Source organism: Erythrolamprus reginae, chromosome 2 (assembly GCF_031021105.1).
Source record: "Erythrolamprus reginae isolate rEryReg1 chromosome 2, rEryReg1.hap1, whole genome shotgun sequence".
NCBI lineage: Eukaryota > Metazoa > Chordata > Lepidosauria > Squamata > Dipsadidae > Erythrolamprus > Erythrolamprus reginae.
Genome location: NC_091951.1, coordinates 333,337,702 through 333,359,117, shown reverse-complemented (window position 1 = coordinate 333,359,117; position 21,416 = coordinate 333,337,702). Strand labels below are relative to the sequence as shown.

At 38.7% G+C, this 21,416-nt stretch overlaps 1 protein-coding gene across 6 annotated transcripts in view; it reads left to right on the top strand.

The window, feature by feature from the left end:
- The window catches only part of RAI14 (retinoic acid induced 14), a 193,476-nt gene that overhangs the window by 139,447 nt on the left and 32,613 nt on the right, over positions 1-21,416 (top strand). For all 6 annotated transcript variants that reach the window (XM_070743458.1, XM_070743454.1, XM_070743456.1 and 3 more), the window contains 4 exons: positions 2,328-2,392; positions 4,197-4,254; positions 6,713-6,783; positions 13,641-13,747. In XM_070743458.1, the coding sequence (XP_070599559.1) occupies positions 2,328-2,392; positions 4,197-4,254; positions 6,713-6,783; positions 13,641-13,747 (301 nt within the window). The remainder of the gene's footprint in view (positions 1-2,327; positions 2,393-4,196; positions 4,255-6,712; positions 6,784-13,640; positions 13,748-21,416) is intronic.

Here is a 21,416-nt window from a genome sequence, read left to right as displayed (position 1 = left end):
ATTATATAGGGCTTTTTTCTTGGCAGGCTATATTTTTTATGTGATTTTTTTCAATGTGGCTTTATTATTTTTAATATGGAGAGCCACCAAGAAGCATGTGGTTCAGATGGACAGACATATATATGTAATGGACAACTAAATGCAGCTTACGATTACTGTGACTGGAATCAACACGTCTGTTAGCCAACCCACATTCTACAAATACTGAAATCTGAGGGCAGATTTTCTGTAGCCAAATTATAGCCTTGCTCTTTGGTTTCACTCCTTCAGATTCTCTGAAGACCATCTCTTTCTGTAAGATGTATATGTAGCATTTAATTAAGGTTTAAACCAAGTACAACAGAATTCTTTATTGGCCAACTGTGATTGGACACACAAGGAATTTGTCTTGGTGCATATGCTCTCAGTGTACATAAAAGAAAATATAGATTTATCAAGAATCATGTGGTACAAGACTTAATGATTGTCATAGAGGTCAAATAAGCAAATGTATAAAGCCAGATGTTTTTTCTTCTCATTTAATGGTAACATGTACTTAATCATGGAGATAGGGAAGAGAATATTAGTACATACCGGTATGTCACTCCTATAACTTTGTGAAGGAGATGGGTGGTTTAACCCTGCTGTTCTGTTCGGGTCGTATGTGACCCAAAGCCAAGTTTGAGTCCCTGTAAAAAAATTTCCCTGCATATCTGAAACTTGAAATTTCATGACTTTTCATCATTTCAGGGGTTCTCTCTATGAGAATTTTTTTTGGGGGGGTGGGGGGCTTAGTTTTTGCTGGGCAAAAAAAGTCACACTTCTTCTGTTCCCGGGTCACCCTGACCCGGACCGAAAACTCTTCATTTGCAGTGTTTATGTTTGGTCTTTTTGAAAGCTTTTTTCACTTGGAAAGTAGTCTGAACATTTCTGCACACAATGATATGAAAATTGAAATGAAAAAAGTAAATCTTATTGGTTTATTTTGCTGATATAATGCATGCCCCCCCCCCCCCGTTTTTGTGAATTCCTTTTCAATTTATGGATAGTTTTGCTTGCAAAATGCATTCTATTTTACTGAAGTTGGTGTGGGATTGGTAGCTTGAACATTTCTGAATATAAGAAAAATATAAAGGAACTGAAAAAAATGATTCTTACTGGTTTTTTAACATCAGAAATAAGCCCCCCCCCCCCCCTCGGTTGCTTGCAACCATTTTCACTTTATATTTATGCAGGCTTCAAATCCAAAATATTTTTAATATCTTATGCATTCATTTACTCATTTTAACATGGCTGATCATCATAAAAATATTTGTGGGGGTGGGGGAAATTTTTTTTTCTGGGCAAAAAAAAAAAATCACGTTGACTATTTCGGGTCATATAGACCCGGACCAAAATGATTTTTTTTAGGTACTTGAATTTGGTCTTTTTGAAAACTTTTTCCACTGGAAAACTAGTTTGAACATTTATGAACATAATGATATGAAAATTGAACTGAAAAAATTGAGGCTTATATTTTTATTTTGATCAAAAAGCCCCAACCCCCATGCTTTCTGAATTTTTTGTCAATTTATATTTTTTTTAGGTTACAAATCTCTAAGGAATATTCCCCCAAAAGTTTTGATATACTAAATTGAACAATCCTAAACATAAGAAAAATAGAAATGAACTGAAAAAAATGATTCTTATTGGTTTATTTTTGAATATAAGACCATATTGTTTTATACTCGAGTATAAGCCTACTCGAGTATAAGCCTATTTGAGTATAAGCATGGGGGCCCATTTATGAGCAAAATAAACCAATAAGGATCATTTTTTTCAGTTCAATTTTCATATCATTATGTTCAGAAAGGTTCAAGCTACCAATCCCACACCATCTTTAGTAAAATAGAATGCATTTTGCAGGCAAAATTATCAATAAACCTAAAAAAAATTCACAAAAACAGGGGGGGTAGGCACATTTATGTGCAAAATAAACCAATAAGGATTAATTTTTTCAGTTCAATTTTCATTCCATTGTGTGCAGAAATGTTCAAACTTGTTTCCAGGTGAAAAAAGCTTTCAAAAAGACCAAATATAAGTACCTAAAATGATCAATTTGCAGTCCGGGTCAAATAGACCCGGGAACATAAGATTAGGGAGTTTTTTCGAACAGAACAGCAGATTGGATGGACGGATGGACGGACAGATAAGTAGATAGGTAGATTATATTTCACCAGTATGCTTCAGATTTTTGAATCTAAAGACACATACCCACTTAGAACTTCAAGCTAAGATTTTGAACACTATTCATTTCATTTTATTGCTGTTTTCAGTGGTCCTAAAATAATTATGAACTTTTTACATAGGGCACAATGCTTTGCATCTTGCGGCCAAGAATAACCATGTTGACTGCGTCAAGAGACTTCTTCAGGTGAGGTGTTTTATTCCCCCCTCCCCCTTCCAACACTAAATGTCATCCTACATTAAGCTCCTCTCTATAAGTAGCCAATTAAATGGATTTAAGAGTTTCCAACAGGGTCTATCTAAATCACTAAATCATTTTAAGTCCAGGGCTTGTGAGTAGGAGATCCTTAAATTATATGGTTGTTTTCTGCTTTCCTTTGCACCACAGTTTAATGGTGCTTCATTAAGATGTCTGCTCTACATTTTCTTCTTGCTTTTATGATCTAGTGCAGTGGTTCTCAATCTGGGGGTTGGGACCACTTTGGGGATCAAATGACCTTTTCACAGGGGTCGCCTAAGACCACAGGAAAAGACAAATTTCCCATGGTGTTAGGAACTAAAGTTTCTATTCTGGCACCTTGGAGCATATTTTTACAATCTGACCAATCAGGCATTTACAGTGGGAATGTCCCTCTGTCAAACAGCTTAAAGCTCTGTTGGGAGAATTGGCGCTAGTCTTATGGTTGGGGATCACCACGACATGAGGAACTGTATTAAGGGTTCAAGCATTAGAAAGGTTGAGAACCACTGATCTACTGGGTACAATTCACAAAAAATGCCATATAATTTCATGTACTGGGAGTGGTAAATGTTGGCTTTTTAACATCCAACAAGAATATTTGATGTCAGGCTAGAGAATAAGAAGAGCTGCAATTGCCTAAATAAATTGTGTTGTAGAAAGTGCTAGATTTATTCGTTGAAAGTACCGTGTTTCCCTGAAAATAAGACCCTGCCTTATATGTTTTTGAACACTGAAATAAACGCTTGGCCTTGCCATGCACTCAAAAGCCCGATTGGGCTTATTATCAGGGGATGTCTTGTTTTAGGGGAAACAGCTATGAATCAAGCTCTTTATTTTTACAATAAGCTGGGAAAATCTTCCTGGCTGGATTGCATACAGAACCATGCAATTAGATGTTGGTATCAGATTTCTATACAATTTTCCACTTTCCCCAAAGTGATGCACTGCAGAATGAGATGGACAGAAGAGCACTCTCTAAAAGTCCAATATATTGTCCTCTGTGAATGGAATTCAGTCCACTGTCTAATGCTGTAATATCCTCCCTCCTTTCTAATTCAGTAGACTCAGCATAGACTTTAGTCAACATTTTTGGGTAGGACTACTATTCAGAGGGCATAAAACTACCTACTAAGTTCAGAATTGACATTATGCTCAGACGTTAAGCAGGCATGAACTTGGTTAACACTCAGATAAGAAATCTTCAGGAAATTCAAGCACTGTAGCCAGTCCAATCTAAAAGCATGCTGGAACAAACCAGTTAAATTAGAAACACTGTAGACTTCCTAAGAGAACTGGAATTTCTGACAGCCAACCATTTGTCCATTTATTTTTCTTTTGCTGGAAATCAAAATGGATTTTTCAGTCAAAGATAGATCTCTTTCTTTTGTTAAACATTTAGTAAGATCTTAATTGCTCACATCTGTTTTTGACATGTCTTCTCTTAAGTTTCAACCAGTCAAAAGCAAATTGCTTTACCTTTTGCAGTCTTGCCACTAAGCAGTGATGGATGATCAAGTTTGCAAAATGGATTGAACCCCTTTCTAAAAACATTCACATTGATTTTGTCCTGAATAAGTGGACAGTTTGATTTCACAGAAGTTTGATTTACTTGGGAGTTACATTGTGTTGTTTAAGTGTTCCCTTTATATTTTTTGAGCAGTTTACATTCCCATACAGCATTGCAATTTACCTTTCAAAATCCTTCGTGTTCTGTACTTTTTACTAAGGCTTCTTTTTTCTAATTCTGCAGTCCAAATGTCCAGCAGAAAACACAGATAGCTCGGGGAAAACCGCTTTACACCTTGCAGGTATTACATAGTCATCTTGCTTCTCTCCATTAACATAAATCCAGTATAATTTGTGCCTTCTGCTTAAAGAAACAAAGCAGGGTAAGGCTGAATTGACTAATTATTTTAACTACTTTCATTATATTCCCATAGTAAAAACAGGGTTGAATGAGCTTTGCTGAGTAAATATCCAATGGAACTTGATAGAGGTACAAGATACGAACCTAATTGGTTCCAGGGGGAGGTTCGTAACACGAAAGGTTCGTAAGACGAAACATTGTTTCCCATAGGAAACAATGTAAAGTCAATTAATCCGTGCAACCAAAAAAAAACCCCGCAAAAAACCCGCTGCCGCCCGGCTGTGACCTTTTAAAACAGCCGTGCGGCTTTCCAGCCGGGCTGGGGGGCTTCCCAGCAACCCCCCCAGCTGGGCTGTGACCTTTTAAAACAGCCGCGCGGCTTCCCAGCCGTCTCCCGAAGCCGAACGCCAAACCCGAACTTCCGCGTTTGGCGTTCAGAGGCTGCTGGAAAGCCGCGCGGCTGTTTTAAAAGGTGACAGCCGGGCTGGGGGGCTTCCCAGCAGCCTCCGAACGCCAAACCCAGAAGTTCGGGTTTGGCGTTCGTGTCACGAAAAAAGTTCGTAAGAAGAGGCAAATTTTTTCTGAACCCCGGGTTCGTATCTTGAGTTGTTCGTAAGACGAGGGGTTCGTATCTTGAGGTACCACTGTAGTTCTCACTTACAGACTATTTGTCAAGGAATAAAATAACAATGATGCTGAAAATATAATGCTATTTATTTATTAAATTCATTGGCCTTTGTGGTCCATTTATAACCTTTGCAGTGTCCATCAATCACGTGATTGCTGTTATAATTGCATGATCCTGGGAAAACATGAGGCTGCTACATTAATGTGCTACATGCCAGGGGAGAAATGGTCCCGGGTCACTTGTTTCTATTGGTTGTTAAAGAACCAGTCGCGATGGGAGTGCATGGCTCCGCCCACCTTTCAGGACACCGCCCTTTGTGTTCTTTTACTCTCTGAGCATGTGCAAGGCATTCTGTGCATGTGCAGAGGGTAAAAGAACCCAAATGGCGGTGGGTGGGCACAGCCTTGCGCTGTCTTTGTGACTGGCTCTCCGATGACCGACAGAAACGAGTGAACCAGGGGCATTTCACCCTGGTGCTACATGCTCTGGACTTCAAATCTGAAGCACTGCATAGCTCTAGCAACATGCTAGCCGATGAAAGCATGATAAATATAGTCATCTGGAGCAGCTCCACACTGAAGTGACCTTCTAAAAAGGCTTTAAAAAAGAACGAAACAATCCATTGGGTCATTGTTTCAGAGTTATCTCTTCACCTAAACAGACGAGCAGAATGGGTGGGCAAAAGAGCAGTGGAAATGGGAGCAATTCCCAACTTTCTATTGGCTTCCCAATACTCTTCAGTAAGACCTCAGTATTTACAGCCCCTACTTGAAAAAATCATACACTGGGACTGTAATAAACAATTATCATATTTTCTTCAGGGTACAAATATATATGTAGTTTCTAGAACCGCTAAGTTTATAGTCAGGGCTGTTCAGATGAGAATACGTTTTATAGAACATATTGGGGTGGCATGCAAAGGAGATGAACTCACTTAAGAATGTTTTATATCAGTATCTTAGATTTGTTTAATATAATCCTTTGCACGAGTTATATTCTCATGTTTTACTACTCAAGTTTAGCATATTATACTGCATTTTAACTTATTATTTATTCAAATTCCCTCTATTTTAGCCACTTTTATTGTATTTTAACCAGTCACAGTTTTATGACGACCGATGTGGTCTTTTTCTCGCTTTGATATGGTCGATTGAATAATCAAATAAAGTTGATATTGATATTATTGGCTTCCCCATTGAATTTCTTTGTGAGAAGTAGGCAGGGAGCAATGGAAATGATTATCATATGGCTGTGTCCGATAGCTGAAATACAGTGGTGCTGAACAGGCAGAACATCTCCAAATGTTAATCCTATAGAATTACAGGTCCTGGATTTTGGATGCATTCTTTTAAGTTAGCCCATTTGAGGTGCATTCAGGGATGGGCCACGAGCCGGAACGGTGGGAACGCCGTTCTGCTGGCGGAAATGGAGCGCATAGCGTCGCTCCATTGCCGTCGGGTGTGCATGTGCAACTGGTGCAAATCCGGTAAAAATTTACCAAGTTTTTTTTTATTTGCATGAGATTTGGCTTCTGCACATGCGCAGAAGCTGAATCCTGTGCTGGGCACACACACATACCAGGCACATGCACAAGCACGCACTCCTGGCTCATCCCAGTAGGGCCCACTGCTGGGTGCATTGGTTTAAAAAATTGTTGCCCCACGACACACTGTTTTGCTCAGTTGAAAGTTAACAAACTAATAAACAGGAGAGTTTTAAGAGTATATACTGCAGATTTTCTAATTTTGCTATTCTTTTTTTCCTCCTTAAGCTGCCAATGGCTGCCTTCAAACCACTCAGCGCCTGTGTGAACACAAGTGTTCAATTAACATCAAAGATGCGGTATGTAATTAAGATGTCATTGGCAATTCTTTTATCCTTTTAAGCTTTTAAGTGTCTTTCAGTTCCTGAAATATTATTAAAACTTAGTCAGCAATTTATTTATTTATTTATTTATTTATTACTTAGATTTGTATGCCGCCCCTCTCCGAAGACTCGGGGTGGCTCACAACACATGGAAACAAATCATAAATAATCTGACAGATTTAAAATATTTAAAAATTTAAAAAAGACCCCATATACTAACAGACGTACACACAAGCATGCCATATATAAATTAAACATGCCCAGGGGGAGATGTTTCAGTTCCCCCATGCCTGACGGCAAAGGTGGGTTTTAAGGAGTTTACGGAAGGCAGGAAGAGTAGGGGCAGTTCTAATCTCCGGGGGGAGTTGGTTCCAGAGGGCCGGTGCTGCCACAGAGAAGGCTCTTCCCCTGGGGCCCGCCAACCGACATTGTTTAGTTGACGGGACCTGGAGAAGGCCCACTCTGTGGGACCTAATCGGTCGCTGGGATTCATGCGGCAGGAGGCGGTCTCGGAGATATTCTGGTCCGATGCCATGAAGGGCTTTAAAGGTCATAACCAACACTTTGAATTGTGACCGGAAACTGATCGGCAGCCAATGCAGACTGCGGAGTGATGGTGAAACATGGGCATACCTAGGTAAGCCCATGATTGCTCTCGCAGCTGCATTCTGCACGATCTGAAGTTTCCGAACACTTTTCAGAGGTAGCCCCATGTAGAGAGCATTACAGTAGTCGAACCTCGAGGTGATGAGGGCATGAGTGACTGTGAGCAATGAGTCCCGGTCCAGATAGGGCCGCAACTGGTGCACCAGGCGAACCTGGGCAAACGCCCCCCTCGCCACAGCTGAGAGATGGTTTTCTAATGTGAGCTGTGGATCGAGGAGGACGCCCAAGTTGCGGGCCCTCTCTGAGGGGGTCAATAATTCCCCCCCAGGGTGATGGACGGACAGATGGGATTGTCCTTGGGAGGCAGAACCCACAGCCACTCCGTCTTGTCTGGATTGAGTTTGAGTCTGTTTGGTCTGTTTGTTTGGTCTTCCTTATTCTACTATTTTTTAATAATTTTGCAGCAAAGGAGCCAAAGAGGCATGTCCAGTTGAAGGTATCCCAACATATAATGGGAGTTAATATGAAGATAGGTGGAAAGATAGGCTTTACCTAAAGCCAAATATCGGCCATTGGTACTAAGCACTCTAAAATATATTCTATTTTTCAGAGCATAAGATGCATCGGAGTATAAGAAACACCTTAGTTTTTGGAAAGGAAAATAGGGGGGGAAATCTGCTTACCAGATATTCATCTGGCTAGCATCCTTAGTCTGGTCAGTTTCAGCACATTATTTTATCTCCTGGTCAGGGCTTTAAAAAAAAACCTTATTCAGAGAGAGTAACAATGAAAGAGCTTGCAAGCCAGTAAGAGCTGGGAAAATCATTAGCCCTGGAAAGGGCTGGAAAGAAACATTCAGAGCAAGTAGAGCAATGAAAAAAAAACTGCAAAGACTTAGAGCTTGGAAAACATTCTTCACAAAGAGTAACAATGAAAAATATTGCAAGCCGGTAAGAGCTGGGAACATTGTTAGCTGGAAAGTTAGGGCTGGAAAGAAACATTCGGAGCAAGTAGAGCAATTAAAAAAACCTACAGAGATGAGATTTGGAAAACATTCTTGACAGAGAGTAACAATGAAAGAGCTTGCATGGAGGAATTGATATACCCTTAGCTGTCTTGACTTTATATATGGTGTGTTTGGGCTGTATGATTGTTTTTTTAATAGGGGTTTTTTAAAACTGTTTTAATATTGTATTTATTTTTGATGTTTTTACTTGTTGTGAGCAACTCCAAGTCCTCGGAGAGGGGCGGCATACAAATCTAATAAATTATTATTTATTATTATTATTGCAAGCGGGTGAGAGCTGGGAACATCGTTAGCACCTGGTTAGGGCTGAAAAGAAACATTTGGAGCAAGTTAGAGCAATTTAAAAAAACCTCCAAAGACTTAGGGCTTGGAAAACATTCTTTGCAAAGAGTAACAATGAAAGAATTGCAAGATAAGAGCTGGGAAGATCATTAGCACCTAGTTAGGGCTGGGGGGGGGAGCTTCGAAAAAAGCTACATTCAGAACATAATGTACAACACTCCGTGGCCTGCATTGGCTACCGATCAGTTTCAGGTCGCAATTCAAAGTGTTGGTCATGACCTTTAAAGCCCTACATGGCATTGGATCAGAGTACCTCCGGAACCGCCTGCTACCGCACGAATTCCAGCGGCCAATAAGGTCCCACAGAGTTGGCCTTCTCCGAGTCCCGTCGACTAAACAATGTTGTCTGGCGGGCCCCAGGGGAAGAGTCTTCTCTGTGGCGGCTCCGGCCCTCTGGAATCAACTCCCGCCGGAGATTAGAACTGCTTCCACCCTCCTTGTCTTCCGTAAACTACTTAAGACCCACCTATACCACCAGGCATGGGGGATTTGAGACATCTTTCCCCCAGGCTTATTATAATTTATGTTTGGTATGTATGTGCTGTTTGGTTTTTAATTATGATAGGGTTTTTAGTTTTTTTAATATTAGATTTGTGCCATTATAATATTGTTTTTTATCATTGTTGTGAGCCGCCCCGAGTCTTCGGAGAGGGGCGGCATACCAATCAAATCAAATAAATAAATAAATAAGATGCAACTGATTTTTCAGCCTCTTAGGGAGGAAAAAGGTGCATCTTATACTCTGAACAATACGGTAACTTAAAAGATAAAAGGATAAGCTGTCAAGAAAGACAGCAAGGGGAGAGGGGTTAATGGGTTTATTTATTTATTTATTTTTCTTCTTTTTCTTTCTTTCTTTCTATTCTATATGTTTTGTCTTTTCTATTTGTTTGTTCTAACTCAGACGTACTGTATGAATTTATATTACTATGGAAATGATTGGATATCATAGATTATGTACTGTCTTTTTAAATGTATATAAATTTAATAAAAACCATTTTTAAAAAAATAAGATATCCCAACATGGATATTTATACCCACTCATTTCACTTTCAGAAGTGCTGTTATTAACGAGAAAACATGCCGTTAAAAAAAAGCCATCTGCTATATACAGTGTCTGCTAGCTTTTACTTTGGTATCTGGTTCTACACCAGGATCAGAAATTCAGAAGGCATTAATTAGAATTGTTCATCTAAGTATTAAAAGGATAACATTGCCATAGTTTCATAATGAGAGGCAAGCTTGATGCTGTGTAACAACTGGCAGTCATGGGTCATATTTATTTCCATCTGATGACTATTGCCATTGTAACTTCTTTATTTATGGTGTTCTTATTCCATGTCTGCGCTGTCTATCTTCATTAAACTTCTTGGTTCATTCAGCTGCCTATCTTCATTAAACTTTTCTTCCTTGTTTTATGTAAAGCAATCCATTCAACTCCATTCAGAGGGGGAAAAGGTTGAAATGAGCTTTTGAGCAAAGCTGGACTGCTAGTCCTTTCAACGATAGCTTTATGCATAGAAAACAACAAATAATGACAATCACACACGACTTTTTATTTAGTACTGGAGGGGGGGTGTCAAACTGGTGGCCCACAGACCAGATACGTTACGTGCATGAGCATGAGAGCAGCAGGAGCTGCTTGAAGGTTCTACTTAGGTTCAATAGATGACAACACTTGGTCAACTTGTCTGGTTTGAAGATAAGCAGGAACAAACCTGATTAGTACCTGGATGAAACTTATCAGATAAGACCAAGCTAGAATTTAGACTAGGGAGTTACACTTTTCGCCCATGATCTCCAAAAACTAAATACAGTGGTACCTCTACCTACAAACGCCTCTACTTATAAACTTTTCTAGATAAGAACCGAGTGTTCAAGATTTTTTTGCCTCTTCTCAAGGACCATTTTACAAACCAGAGCCTCCGAAACTGTAACCGGAAAAGGCAGGAAGAAGCCTCCGTGGGGACTCTCTAGGAATCTCCTGGGAGGAAACAAGACCAGAAAAGGCAGGAAGAAGCCTCTGTGGGACTCTCTAGGAATCTCCTGGGAGGAAACAGGGCTGGAAAAGGCAGGGAGAATCCTCCGTGGGGCCTCTCTAGGAATCTCCTGGGAGGAAACAGGGCCTCCATCCTCCCTGTGGTTTCCCCAATCGAACGCATTATTTGCTTTTACATTGATTCCTATGGGAAAAATGGCTTCTTCTTACAAACTTTTCTACTTAAGAACCTGGTCACAGAACGAATTAAGTTCGTGAGTAGGGGCACCACTGTATACACAATAAATGAATTGATTGTATGTTTCCAACAGGTGGGGGTTGCTACTTACCGCTGTTACCGATGCACTTCCCACAGATTTCTGCGTCCGAATGAGATTTTCCTTTTGCGCATACGCAGGAAGCAAAGTCTCATGAGGGGACATGCACATGTGTGCAAGATTTCAGGGGGGGGGTTGCTTATGTGCATGTGCAAAAGCAAAAAAAAATCACTGAAATCTCACGCATGCGCCGGTACCCTCGTGAGATTTTGCTTCCTGAATGTGCGCAAAAGCAAAATCTCACTCAGACACACACGGGCACACACCGGGGGTGTGGAGCTGTGTACACAGTTCCATTTTCCCTACTGGAGCTATGATGTGGCCCGTACTGGTAGCAACCCGCTACTGGTTTCCATACATATACAGTGATACCTTGTCTTACAAACTTAATTGGTTCCAGGACGAGGTTCTTAAGGTGAAAAGTTTGTAAGGCGAAAAAATGTTTCCCATTGAATCAATGGAAAAGTGATTAATGCGTGCAAGCCCAAAATTCACCCCTTTTGCCAGCCGAAGCGCCCATTTTTGTGCTGCTGGGAATTCCCTGAGGCTCCCCTCCATGGGAAACCTCACCTCTGGACTTCTGTGTTTTTGCGATGCTGCCAGGGAATCTCAGCATTGCAAAAATGAGCACTTCGCTGGCAACAGAAGTCCGGAGGTAGGGTTTCCCAGTGAAGGGAGCTTCAGTGAAATTGCAGCATTGCAAAAACACCGAAGTCCTCGAAACCCCACCTCCGGACCTCTGTGTTTTTGCGATGCTACGATTTCACTGAGGCTCCCCTCGCTGGGAAACCCCACCTCCAGACTTCTGTTGCCAGCAAAGCACCCGTTTTTGCGCTGCTGGGATTCCCCTGCTGGGATTCCCCTGCAGTATCACAAAAACACGGAAGTCCGGAGGTGGGATTTCCCATGGAGGGGAGCCTCAGGAGAATCCCAGCAGTGCAAAAAACGGGTGCTTCACTGGCAACAGAAGTCCGGAGGCAGGGCATCCCAGTGGCGGCGGCTTGGGTTTGTAAGGTGAAAATAGTTTGTAAGAAGAGGCAAAAAAATCTTAAACCCCGGGTTTGTATCTCAAAAGGTTTGTATGATGAGGCGTTTGTAAGACGAGGTATCACTGTATTACTGTATATAATGATTCTATGACAATGGGTGGGATCGTTGCAAGGAAGGTATGAAACATCTGGGTAAAAAAAGGTCACTGAGATAAGAATATGTATATCATGGACAAGATTTTTCATTTTTCTCTGGATTTTTCATTGAAATGCTTCTTGTTAGGTTGTTTTTTTAAAGTAATACATCTATTTTAGGGTTAGGCTACAATTGTGATACTCAAAATTACAAAAAAAAACAAACCTAATGCCATTTTTTTTCTCCAGTCAAGAGGCTTTCTGAAAATAGCAAGTGAAGGGTTCAGGACCATATACACTGCTCAAAAAAATAAAGGGAACAGTCAAATAACACATCCTAGATCTGAATATGAATCTGAAATATTCTCATTGAATACTTTGTTCTATACATAGTTGAATGTGCTGACAGCAAAATGAAATTGGTTGTCAATCAGTGTTGCTTCCTAAGCGGATGGTTTGATTTCACAGAAGTTTGATTTACTTGGAGTTATATTCTGGTCTTTAAGTGTTCCCTTTAATTTTTTGAGCAGTATATAAATCCTAGGGATGAAGGTTGCAAATGACATGTGGCAGCAGGACCATTTCTGCACTAGACTTTTGGTAATTGATGAAGTACGTAGAGTTTCTGCACAGCTTGTTTCTAATGTTCTGTACATGGGGCTACCTTTGAAAAGTGTTCGGAAACTTCAGATCGTGCAGAATGCAGCTGCAAGAGCAATCATGGGCTTCCCTAAATATGCCCATGTCACACCAACACTCCGCAGTCTGCATTGGTTGCCGATCAGTTTCCGGTCACAATTCAAAGTGTTGGTTATGACCTATAAAGCCCTTCATGGCACTGGGCCAGATTATCTCAGGGACCGCCTTCTGCCGCACGAATCCCAGCGACCAGTTAGGTCCCAAAGAGTGGGCCTTCTCCGGGTCCCGTCAACTAAACAATGTCATTTTGCAGGACCCAGGGGAAGAGCCTTCTCTGTGGCGGCCCCTACCCTTTGGAACCAACTCCCCCCAGAGATTAGAATAGCCCCCACCCTCCTTGCCTTTTGTAAGCTCCTTAAAACCTCTGCTGTCAGGCATGGGGGAACTGAGATATTCTTTCCCCCTAGGCTTCTACAATTTATGCATGGTATGTTTGTATGTATGATTGGTTTTTATAACAAGGGTTTTTAGCTGTTTTACTATTGGATTGTCACATGCTGTTTTTACCCCTGTTGTTAGCCGCCCCAAGTCCACGGAGAGGGGCGGCATACAAATCCAATAAATAAATATTAATTAATTAATTAATTAATTAATTACATTCAATTATTTCCAGTTTCTGGATGTTTCCAACTTCTGTGGTGCACATCTTGTTTATAAATGTGCTGAATTCTTCACTTGAATAAGTAATAAGTTATAATTTGTTTCAATGTTTTCTCCAGGATGGAAATACGCCTTTCTTCCTGACAGTACAAAATGGCCACTCTGAAGTATGCAGATGCCTTCTAGAACATGGGGCAGATGTCAACTCCCGGGACAAAAATGGAAGGTAGGTTTAAATGTCATGTTCACTGTCTTCTTTATCAAGGTCTATTGCACCTACTCACTCCATCAGAATATCAGAAAACGTTTGCATCTCATTTGGAAACTAAGGACCCAGAGTATGGAGGAAGAATGGAGAGGCTCACACTGCAAGATGCCTGAAGTCCAGTGTAAAGTTTCCACAATCTCTGTTGATTTGTGGAGTCATGTCATCTGCTGGTGTTGGTCCGCTGTGCTTCATTAAGTCCAGGGTCAACGCAGCCATCTTCCAGGAGATTTTGGAGCGCTCCATGCTTCCATCCGCAGACAAGCTTTATGGTGATGGTGACTTTAATACAGTGATACCTCATCTTACGAACTTAATTGGTTCTGGGACAAGGTTTGAAACGTTTGTAAGACGAAACAATGTTTCCCATAGGAATCAATGGAAAAGCGATTAATGCGTGCAAGCCCAAAACTCACCCCTTTTGCCAGCTGAAGCGCCCGTTTTTGCACTGCAGGGATTCCCCTGAGGCTCTCTTCCATGGGAAACCCCACCTCTGGACTTCCGTGTTTTTGTGATGCTGGGATGCCCCTGAGGCTCCCCTCCACGGGAAACCCCACCTCCGGACTTCCGTTGCCAGTGAAGCGCCCATTTTTGCGCTGCTAGGATTCTCCTGCAGCATTGCAAAAACACGGACGTCTGGAGGTGGTGTTTCCCATGGAGGGGAGCCTCAGGGGAATCCCAGCAGCGCAAAAACAGGCGCTTTGCTGGCAACAGAAGTCTGGAGGCGGGGCATCCCAGTGGCGGCGGCTTCGGTTTGTAAGGTGAAAATAGTTTGGAAGAAGAGGCAAAAAAATCTTAAACCCCGGGTTTGTATCTTGAAAAGTTTGTATGACGAGGAGTTTGTAAGATGAGGTATCACTGTATTCCAGCAGGACCTGTCACCTTGCCCACACTGCTAAAAGTACCAAAACCTGCTACAATGACCATGGGATCACTATCCTTGATTGGCCAGCAAACGTGCCTGACCTGAACCCCATGGAGAATCTATGGGACATTGCCAAGAGAAAGATGAGAGACATGAGACCGAACAATGCAGAAAGGTGAAGGTCGCTCTTGAAGCATCCTTTTCTCCCATAACACCCCAGCAGTGCCACAGGCTGATAGCGTCCATGCCACGCCACATTGAGGCAGTAATTGCTGCAAAAGGGGCCCAAACCAAGTTCCGAGTTCATATGCAATGCTTATACTTTTCAGAGGTCCAATATTGTTCTATGTACAATCCTTTTTTATTGATTGCATGTAATATTCTAATTTTCTGAGATGGAGGATTTGGGGGTTTCGTGAGCTGTACACAGTGAAGGGCTACCAAATTTTTTACTACCGCACTGTGGGCATGGCTTATACAGGATGCCCTGCATTTTCTTTTAACATCTTTCAGTGCAAATTGGGTGCTCTGGGGTGGAACTCCATTTTTGCTAACCCACTGTGTGTCCCCGTCCCCCCCGCCGTCCGGGAAGCAGCCCACCCCTGGCTGTACCCTATAATCATCACAATTATGACAAATCACCGCTTGAACTATTTTGCCTTGCGTGTTATGAGTATCTCTCATATATTAAGTTTCACCTTTTAAATTACATTACTGAAATTGGCGGGACCCAGGGGAAGAGCCTTCTCTGTGGCGGCCCCGGCCCTCTGGAACCAACTCCCCCCAGAGATTAGAATTGCCCCCACCCTCCTTGCATTTCGTAAGCTTCTTAAAACCCACCTCTGCCGCCAGGCATGGGGGAACTGAGATACTCTTTCCCCCTAGGCCTTTACAATTTTATGCATGGTATGTCTGTATGTATGTTTGGTTTTATAATAAGGGTTTTAACTGTTTTAATATTGGATTGTTATATGTTGTTTTTATTACTGTTGTTAGCCGCCCCTAGTCTACAGAGAGGGGCGGCATACAAATCCAATAAATGAATGAATGAATGAACGTTTGCACCATATTCTAATTTTTGAGTTTCACCTGTATTTGCCAATGTCCTCAATTAAGAAGGAAAGAGATCTTACTCTTTTGCTCTGACAAAAAATACTGATATTCCCTCAGCTCGCCCATTGAGGCTTCAATGTAATTAAACAATGTATATTTATATGAAGTAGTACATTGTGTTTTTTATAATACACAAGAAACATTTTCTCATAGCCTGTGTGTGGAAAATGTTTCGGCTTGTCGTAGCTACTATCCATGTTCTTTCTCTGTTGTTTCTAACATCAGACACAAAGTATACAAAGTGCCAAAAATCTATAGACAAGAGGATAAAGTTTGTTAATTGCTGATAATCATGGCATATACAGTATAATTGCCTGCTTCTAGACAGCAGTTGTTGAGACATGTTAATGGGAAGAGTTGGTTCTCACTTGCTCTCTTCTGTGCTTCTGAAAGACATCTTGTTGGCCATTGTGGGAAGAGAATCAGTGGTGAGTTGCTCCTGGTTCTACGCACTGGAAACAGCGGCAGCTGGAGGCTCCATCCACCCGGGATGCTTCCATGCATGCGCAGAAGCATCACATGCGTGCGTGAACCATAGTAAAAGGTTTTAGAATCCACTACGGAAGAAAATGGTAGATAGACAGGATATACTGGATAATATATAAAATTAGAGGAAAATAAAGGACAGAAACTAGACTGGACAGGAATACAATTAGATGAAATCTAATTAGATGAAATCAAAGTAATTGTTGTTATTAACTAATAATACTAATAAATGTAATTAACTGATTAACTAACAAATTAATTAAGTGATTAATTGATGTAAGGACTTGCTAAAGCTATAATATATTATTATTATTTAAACCTCTACCTCTATTCTTAAAAATTGTTCATATATAATATTTATAAGGATTTATTCAACTATTATTTAACTACTTAACTACCCAACTGTTGATTTCTTAACCATTAATTAATTAATTGTGTATTATATATTGTATATTGAATATTGATTAAGTATTAAGTATTAAATACTATAGCATTAAGTATTAGATATTATTAGATATTAAGATATTAAGATATTAGATTTAAGGATTAAATATTAAATATTAAGATATAAGTTAGAATATCAAACATAAGTCTGAAAAGAATAAGTTAAGTTAGATTAAATATTGTTTAAATATTGAAACACCGATAATAATTGAAAGTATTAACTCTACCCTTTCTCTCTTTTGAAAAATAAGTTGTATGAATTGATTGGTTCGACTGGTTATATACTGAACTAACTGTTAAAGAGTAATTTGACTAATTGATTAGATATAGAATAGATTGATTAGATATTGATTTAATTATTAAAAGGTTAAAACTTATTACAAATGGCAACTCAACAAACATTAACCAAGTCGATGAGAAGGGGTAATTTAACCCTACTATCACCAGCTGTGCAGAAATCCTCTTCAACTTCCGATATAGTTACAGGAGAAATTAAGGATCAGGCACCCTCGCTTCAAAGCTTACAAAATTCCCTAGACAAAATTCAAGAATTTATGATAAAACAACAGGAATCCGCTAATCAAACCCAAGAAACTATAATTAAAAACCACCAGGAGACACAAAAAAAATTTGAGGAAGTAAATGAAAACTTTGCCAAATTTAACAGTATCATAGAAGATGTTAAGGAAGCAGTAGACAGACAGGAAATTAAAATACAACAAGTGGAAGAGACAACAGAAGCGAACAAGTTGAGATTAACTAAAAACGAAGAAGACCTTAGGAGGGTAAATAAAGATTTAGAAGGGGCCATTGCCCAATTAGAATTCGAAAAAGCCTCATTCTATCTCAGGCTACAAAATATACCCGAAGAAAAAGGGGAGAACCTGTTTGCAACTGTAGTTGAACTCTTTGCGGAAGAATTAAAAATAAACGATAGTGAACTAATTAACCACGTAGACGAGGTATACCGAGTGCAAACCAATTACGCACGTCGCCACCAACTCCCCAGAGAGGTCCACCTTAGATTTACAAAAAAAACCCTGAGAGACGAGATATATAGGAACACCAGAGGGGTCTTAACATACAAAGGGAAAGACATAATTGTGTTGAAACAAATACCTAAAAGAATTAGGGAACGAAGGAGGGATTACCACTACTTTACAAACAAATTAATAAAAAACGAGATACAATTTAGATGGCTAGTGCCAGAGGGGGTGATGGTAACGTGGAAGGGGAAGAAAATAAATATAGAAACACTAGAACAAGCAGATAAATTTATTCTAGAACACCTGAAAAAAGAAGGGGAAAGCAGCACGGAACTGGAAACAACAAGCCAAGAGGAGGGAGAGATAGAGGAAGAGAGAACAGACAAGATAAGCAAGGGGAAAGGGGAGAAAACAGAAAATTACAGAGAGCTTAGAAGCAGCAAAAGGGCAAGATAGTTGACGAAGAATGAATAAGGAAATTAAATTATTTTCGGTGAACATAAATGGAATGAACTCTCCTCAAAAAAGAGGACAAACATTTACAAAATTAATAAAACAAAATCTAGATGTAATATGTCTCCAGGAAGTTCATGTAAGGAAAAAGGATAAGAAAGTATTGGAACACCCGAAACTAGGGAAACTATTCACATCACTTGCAAACGAAAAAAAAAGGGGAATTGCACTATATATTAAAAGCTGGTTAAATCCAAAAGTAATTGACAGTGATGAAGAGGGTAGAATACTCATAACAGAAATTGAAATTAATAAAAAAAAAACAAATTTAATTGTGATTTATGCTCCCAACAAAGACCAAAAATCTTTTTATAAAATATTGTACCAAAAGATAATAAAAATTGAAAAAGGAAACATCTGTGTGATTGGGGACTTCAATATAATAATAGATTACGACAAAGACTATAAAGGTAAAGAAAAGAGTAAAAGGAAAACAATACCAGAAAAACTCAAAGATATTATAGAGGAATTTAAACTAAAAGACACATGGAGGGAAAGACACAGAGATGAATGTAAGTATACTTATTATTCACACCCACATGACTCATGGTCCAGATTGGACATGATATGGACAAACATAGAATTACAACAAGAGATAATATCAGCAGAAATAGAACCCAACTTTTGGGCAGACCACAACCCAGTAAGTATTATAATTAGAGGAAACTAAACCAAAAAAAATAGATGGACAATGAATACAAAAATTATACAAGAAAATAAATACAAAGAATTTTCAAAAAAAGAATTAGATATCTTTCTAGAAAAAAATTGGAATGAAGACACAACCATACAAAATATATGGGACACAACTAAAGCCTATATAAGGGGGATAACCATTGCATACACTAGTAAAAAAAATAAGGATAAAAATAGGGAGATGAGAGAAAATCAAAAAGAATTAGAACAAATAGAAGCCGAATGGATAAAAGATCCAAAAAAAATCGAACTAAAAGAAAAAAGAGAGGTAATTAAACATAAGATAAACTTGATAGCACAGGAAGAAATAGCCCAAAAAATCAAAAGTGTAAAACAAAATTACTTCGAACATGCAAACAAACCGGGAAGGTGGCTTGCCTATAAAATTAAAAAACAGAAAGAGAAGAAATATATCCAACAATTGGAAGATGAAAAGGGAAAAAAACAAATTGATATAGAAGAAAAAAAAAGATAATACAAAACTATTTTGAACAGCTATATAGGAATGATGAGATAAAAGAGGAAGAAATAGATCAATATTTGAACGAGATTGAATTACCCCAAATATCGGAGACTAACATTGATAGAATGGATAAAACTATAACTATGACAGAATTAGAGCTAGCAATTAAAAAACAAAACAATAACAAAACCCCAGGAGTAGATGGAATACCAGCCGAATATTATAAAGAAATATATGAACCAGTCAAAAAATTATTACTACAGATGTTGAACGAGGTGTTAGATAAAGGAGCAATGCCTGAATCCTGGAAGGAAGGGTTAATAACACTAATACCAAAAGATTTGGAACAAAGATATTTAATAAAACAATACAGACCAATTGCATTACTAAACTCAGATTACAAAATCTTTACAACAATATTAGCAGAAAGGTTTAAAGGGATAATTAATGAAATTATACATCCGGACCAGAACGGCTTTTTACCAAACAGAAATATAAAAAATAATTTGAGAAACATTATAAATATTTTAGAATACTATGAGGTAAATCCAGGAAAGAATTTGGCACTAATATTTTTAGATGCGGAAAAAGCATTCGATAATTTGAATTGGAACTTCTTTATTAAACAACTGACCAAAATGAAATTTAAAGAAAAATTTATAAAAGCAATCAAGACGATATACTCTACACAATCGGCAAAAGTTATAATAAACGACCAATTAACGCAAAATATAAAAATAGAAAAGGGAGTACGGCAAGGATGCCCCCTTTCCCCATTAATATTTATTTTGGCCATAGAAACCTTATTAAATCAGATAAGGTTAAATAAAAATGTTAAAGGATTAAATTTGAAAGGACAAGAATACAAAATACAGGCATTTGCCGATGATCTAGTATTCAATATAGAAGATCCAATTGAATCAGGGGAAGTTTTATTAAAGGAGATTACTGAATTCGGAAAAGTAGCAGGACTTAAAATTAATAAACAAAAAACCAAAATACTGACTAAAAATTTAACAAATACAGAGAAGAAAATATTAGAAGACAGATTAGGCTTACAAATAGTAAAAACAGTTAAGTATTTGGGAATAAAATTAACAGCAAAAGCGATCACAATAAAGGAAGATAATTACACGGTTTTAATAAAAGAAATAAAAAAGAAATTAGAAAAATGGAACAAATTGCCTATTTCGCTCATAAGTAGAATCTCAACAATAAAAATGTCTATCTTACCCAAGATTCTATATCTATTTAGGACGATTCCAATTATATTAAGAAAAGACTTTTTTCAAAAATTAAATAGAATGATTACAAAATTCGTCTGGGCCGGAAAAAAACCTAGAATTAGAATACAATATCTACAAGATAATATCAAACAAGGAGGATTTGCACTACCAGATTTCGAACTATATTATAATGCAGCAATTATGGATTGGTTGAAAGATTGGTTTAAATTGGAAAATAAAAGACTTCTAATACTGGAAGGACACGATATGAGAATAGGGTGGCATGCTATCCTGTGGGAAAATAAAGAACAAACACATAGTTACTTCAAACAACATATAATAAGAAACTCGTTATACACAACCTGGAAAAAAATCAAAAAAATGTACTATCACCAAACTCCCAAATGGTACTCAAGCTTAGAGGCGACGGTATATCCAAACTCAAGAGAACTAAACAAAATGTTAAATTATTATCAAACATTAGAAAAAAATGGGGAATTAAAAACTAGGGAACAATTAGAAGAAATTGGAATCAAAATCGACTGGTGGGCGTATAATGTAATTAAATCAAAATATCAAGAAGGGAAAAAGAAGGAAATACAAATAAAAGAGATAGAATTAGATAAGATAATTTTAGGCCAAGAAAAAAAAATGATTTCCAAAATATATAAATATATGCTACACTATAAAATGGAAGAACACATCGTTAAAAACAGTATACATAGTTGGGGCAAAAATTTTGGTTATAGCATAAATTTAGATAAGTGGGAATCAATTTGGACCAAGAACTATAAATTAACAAAATCTACAGCCTATAAGGAAAACATATACAAAATGT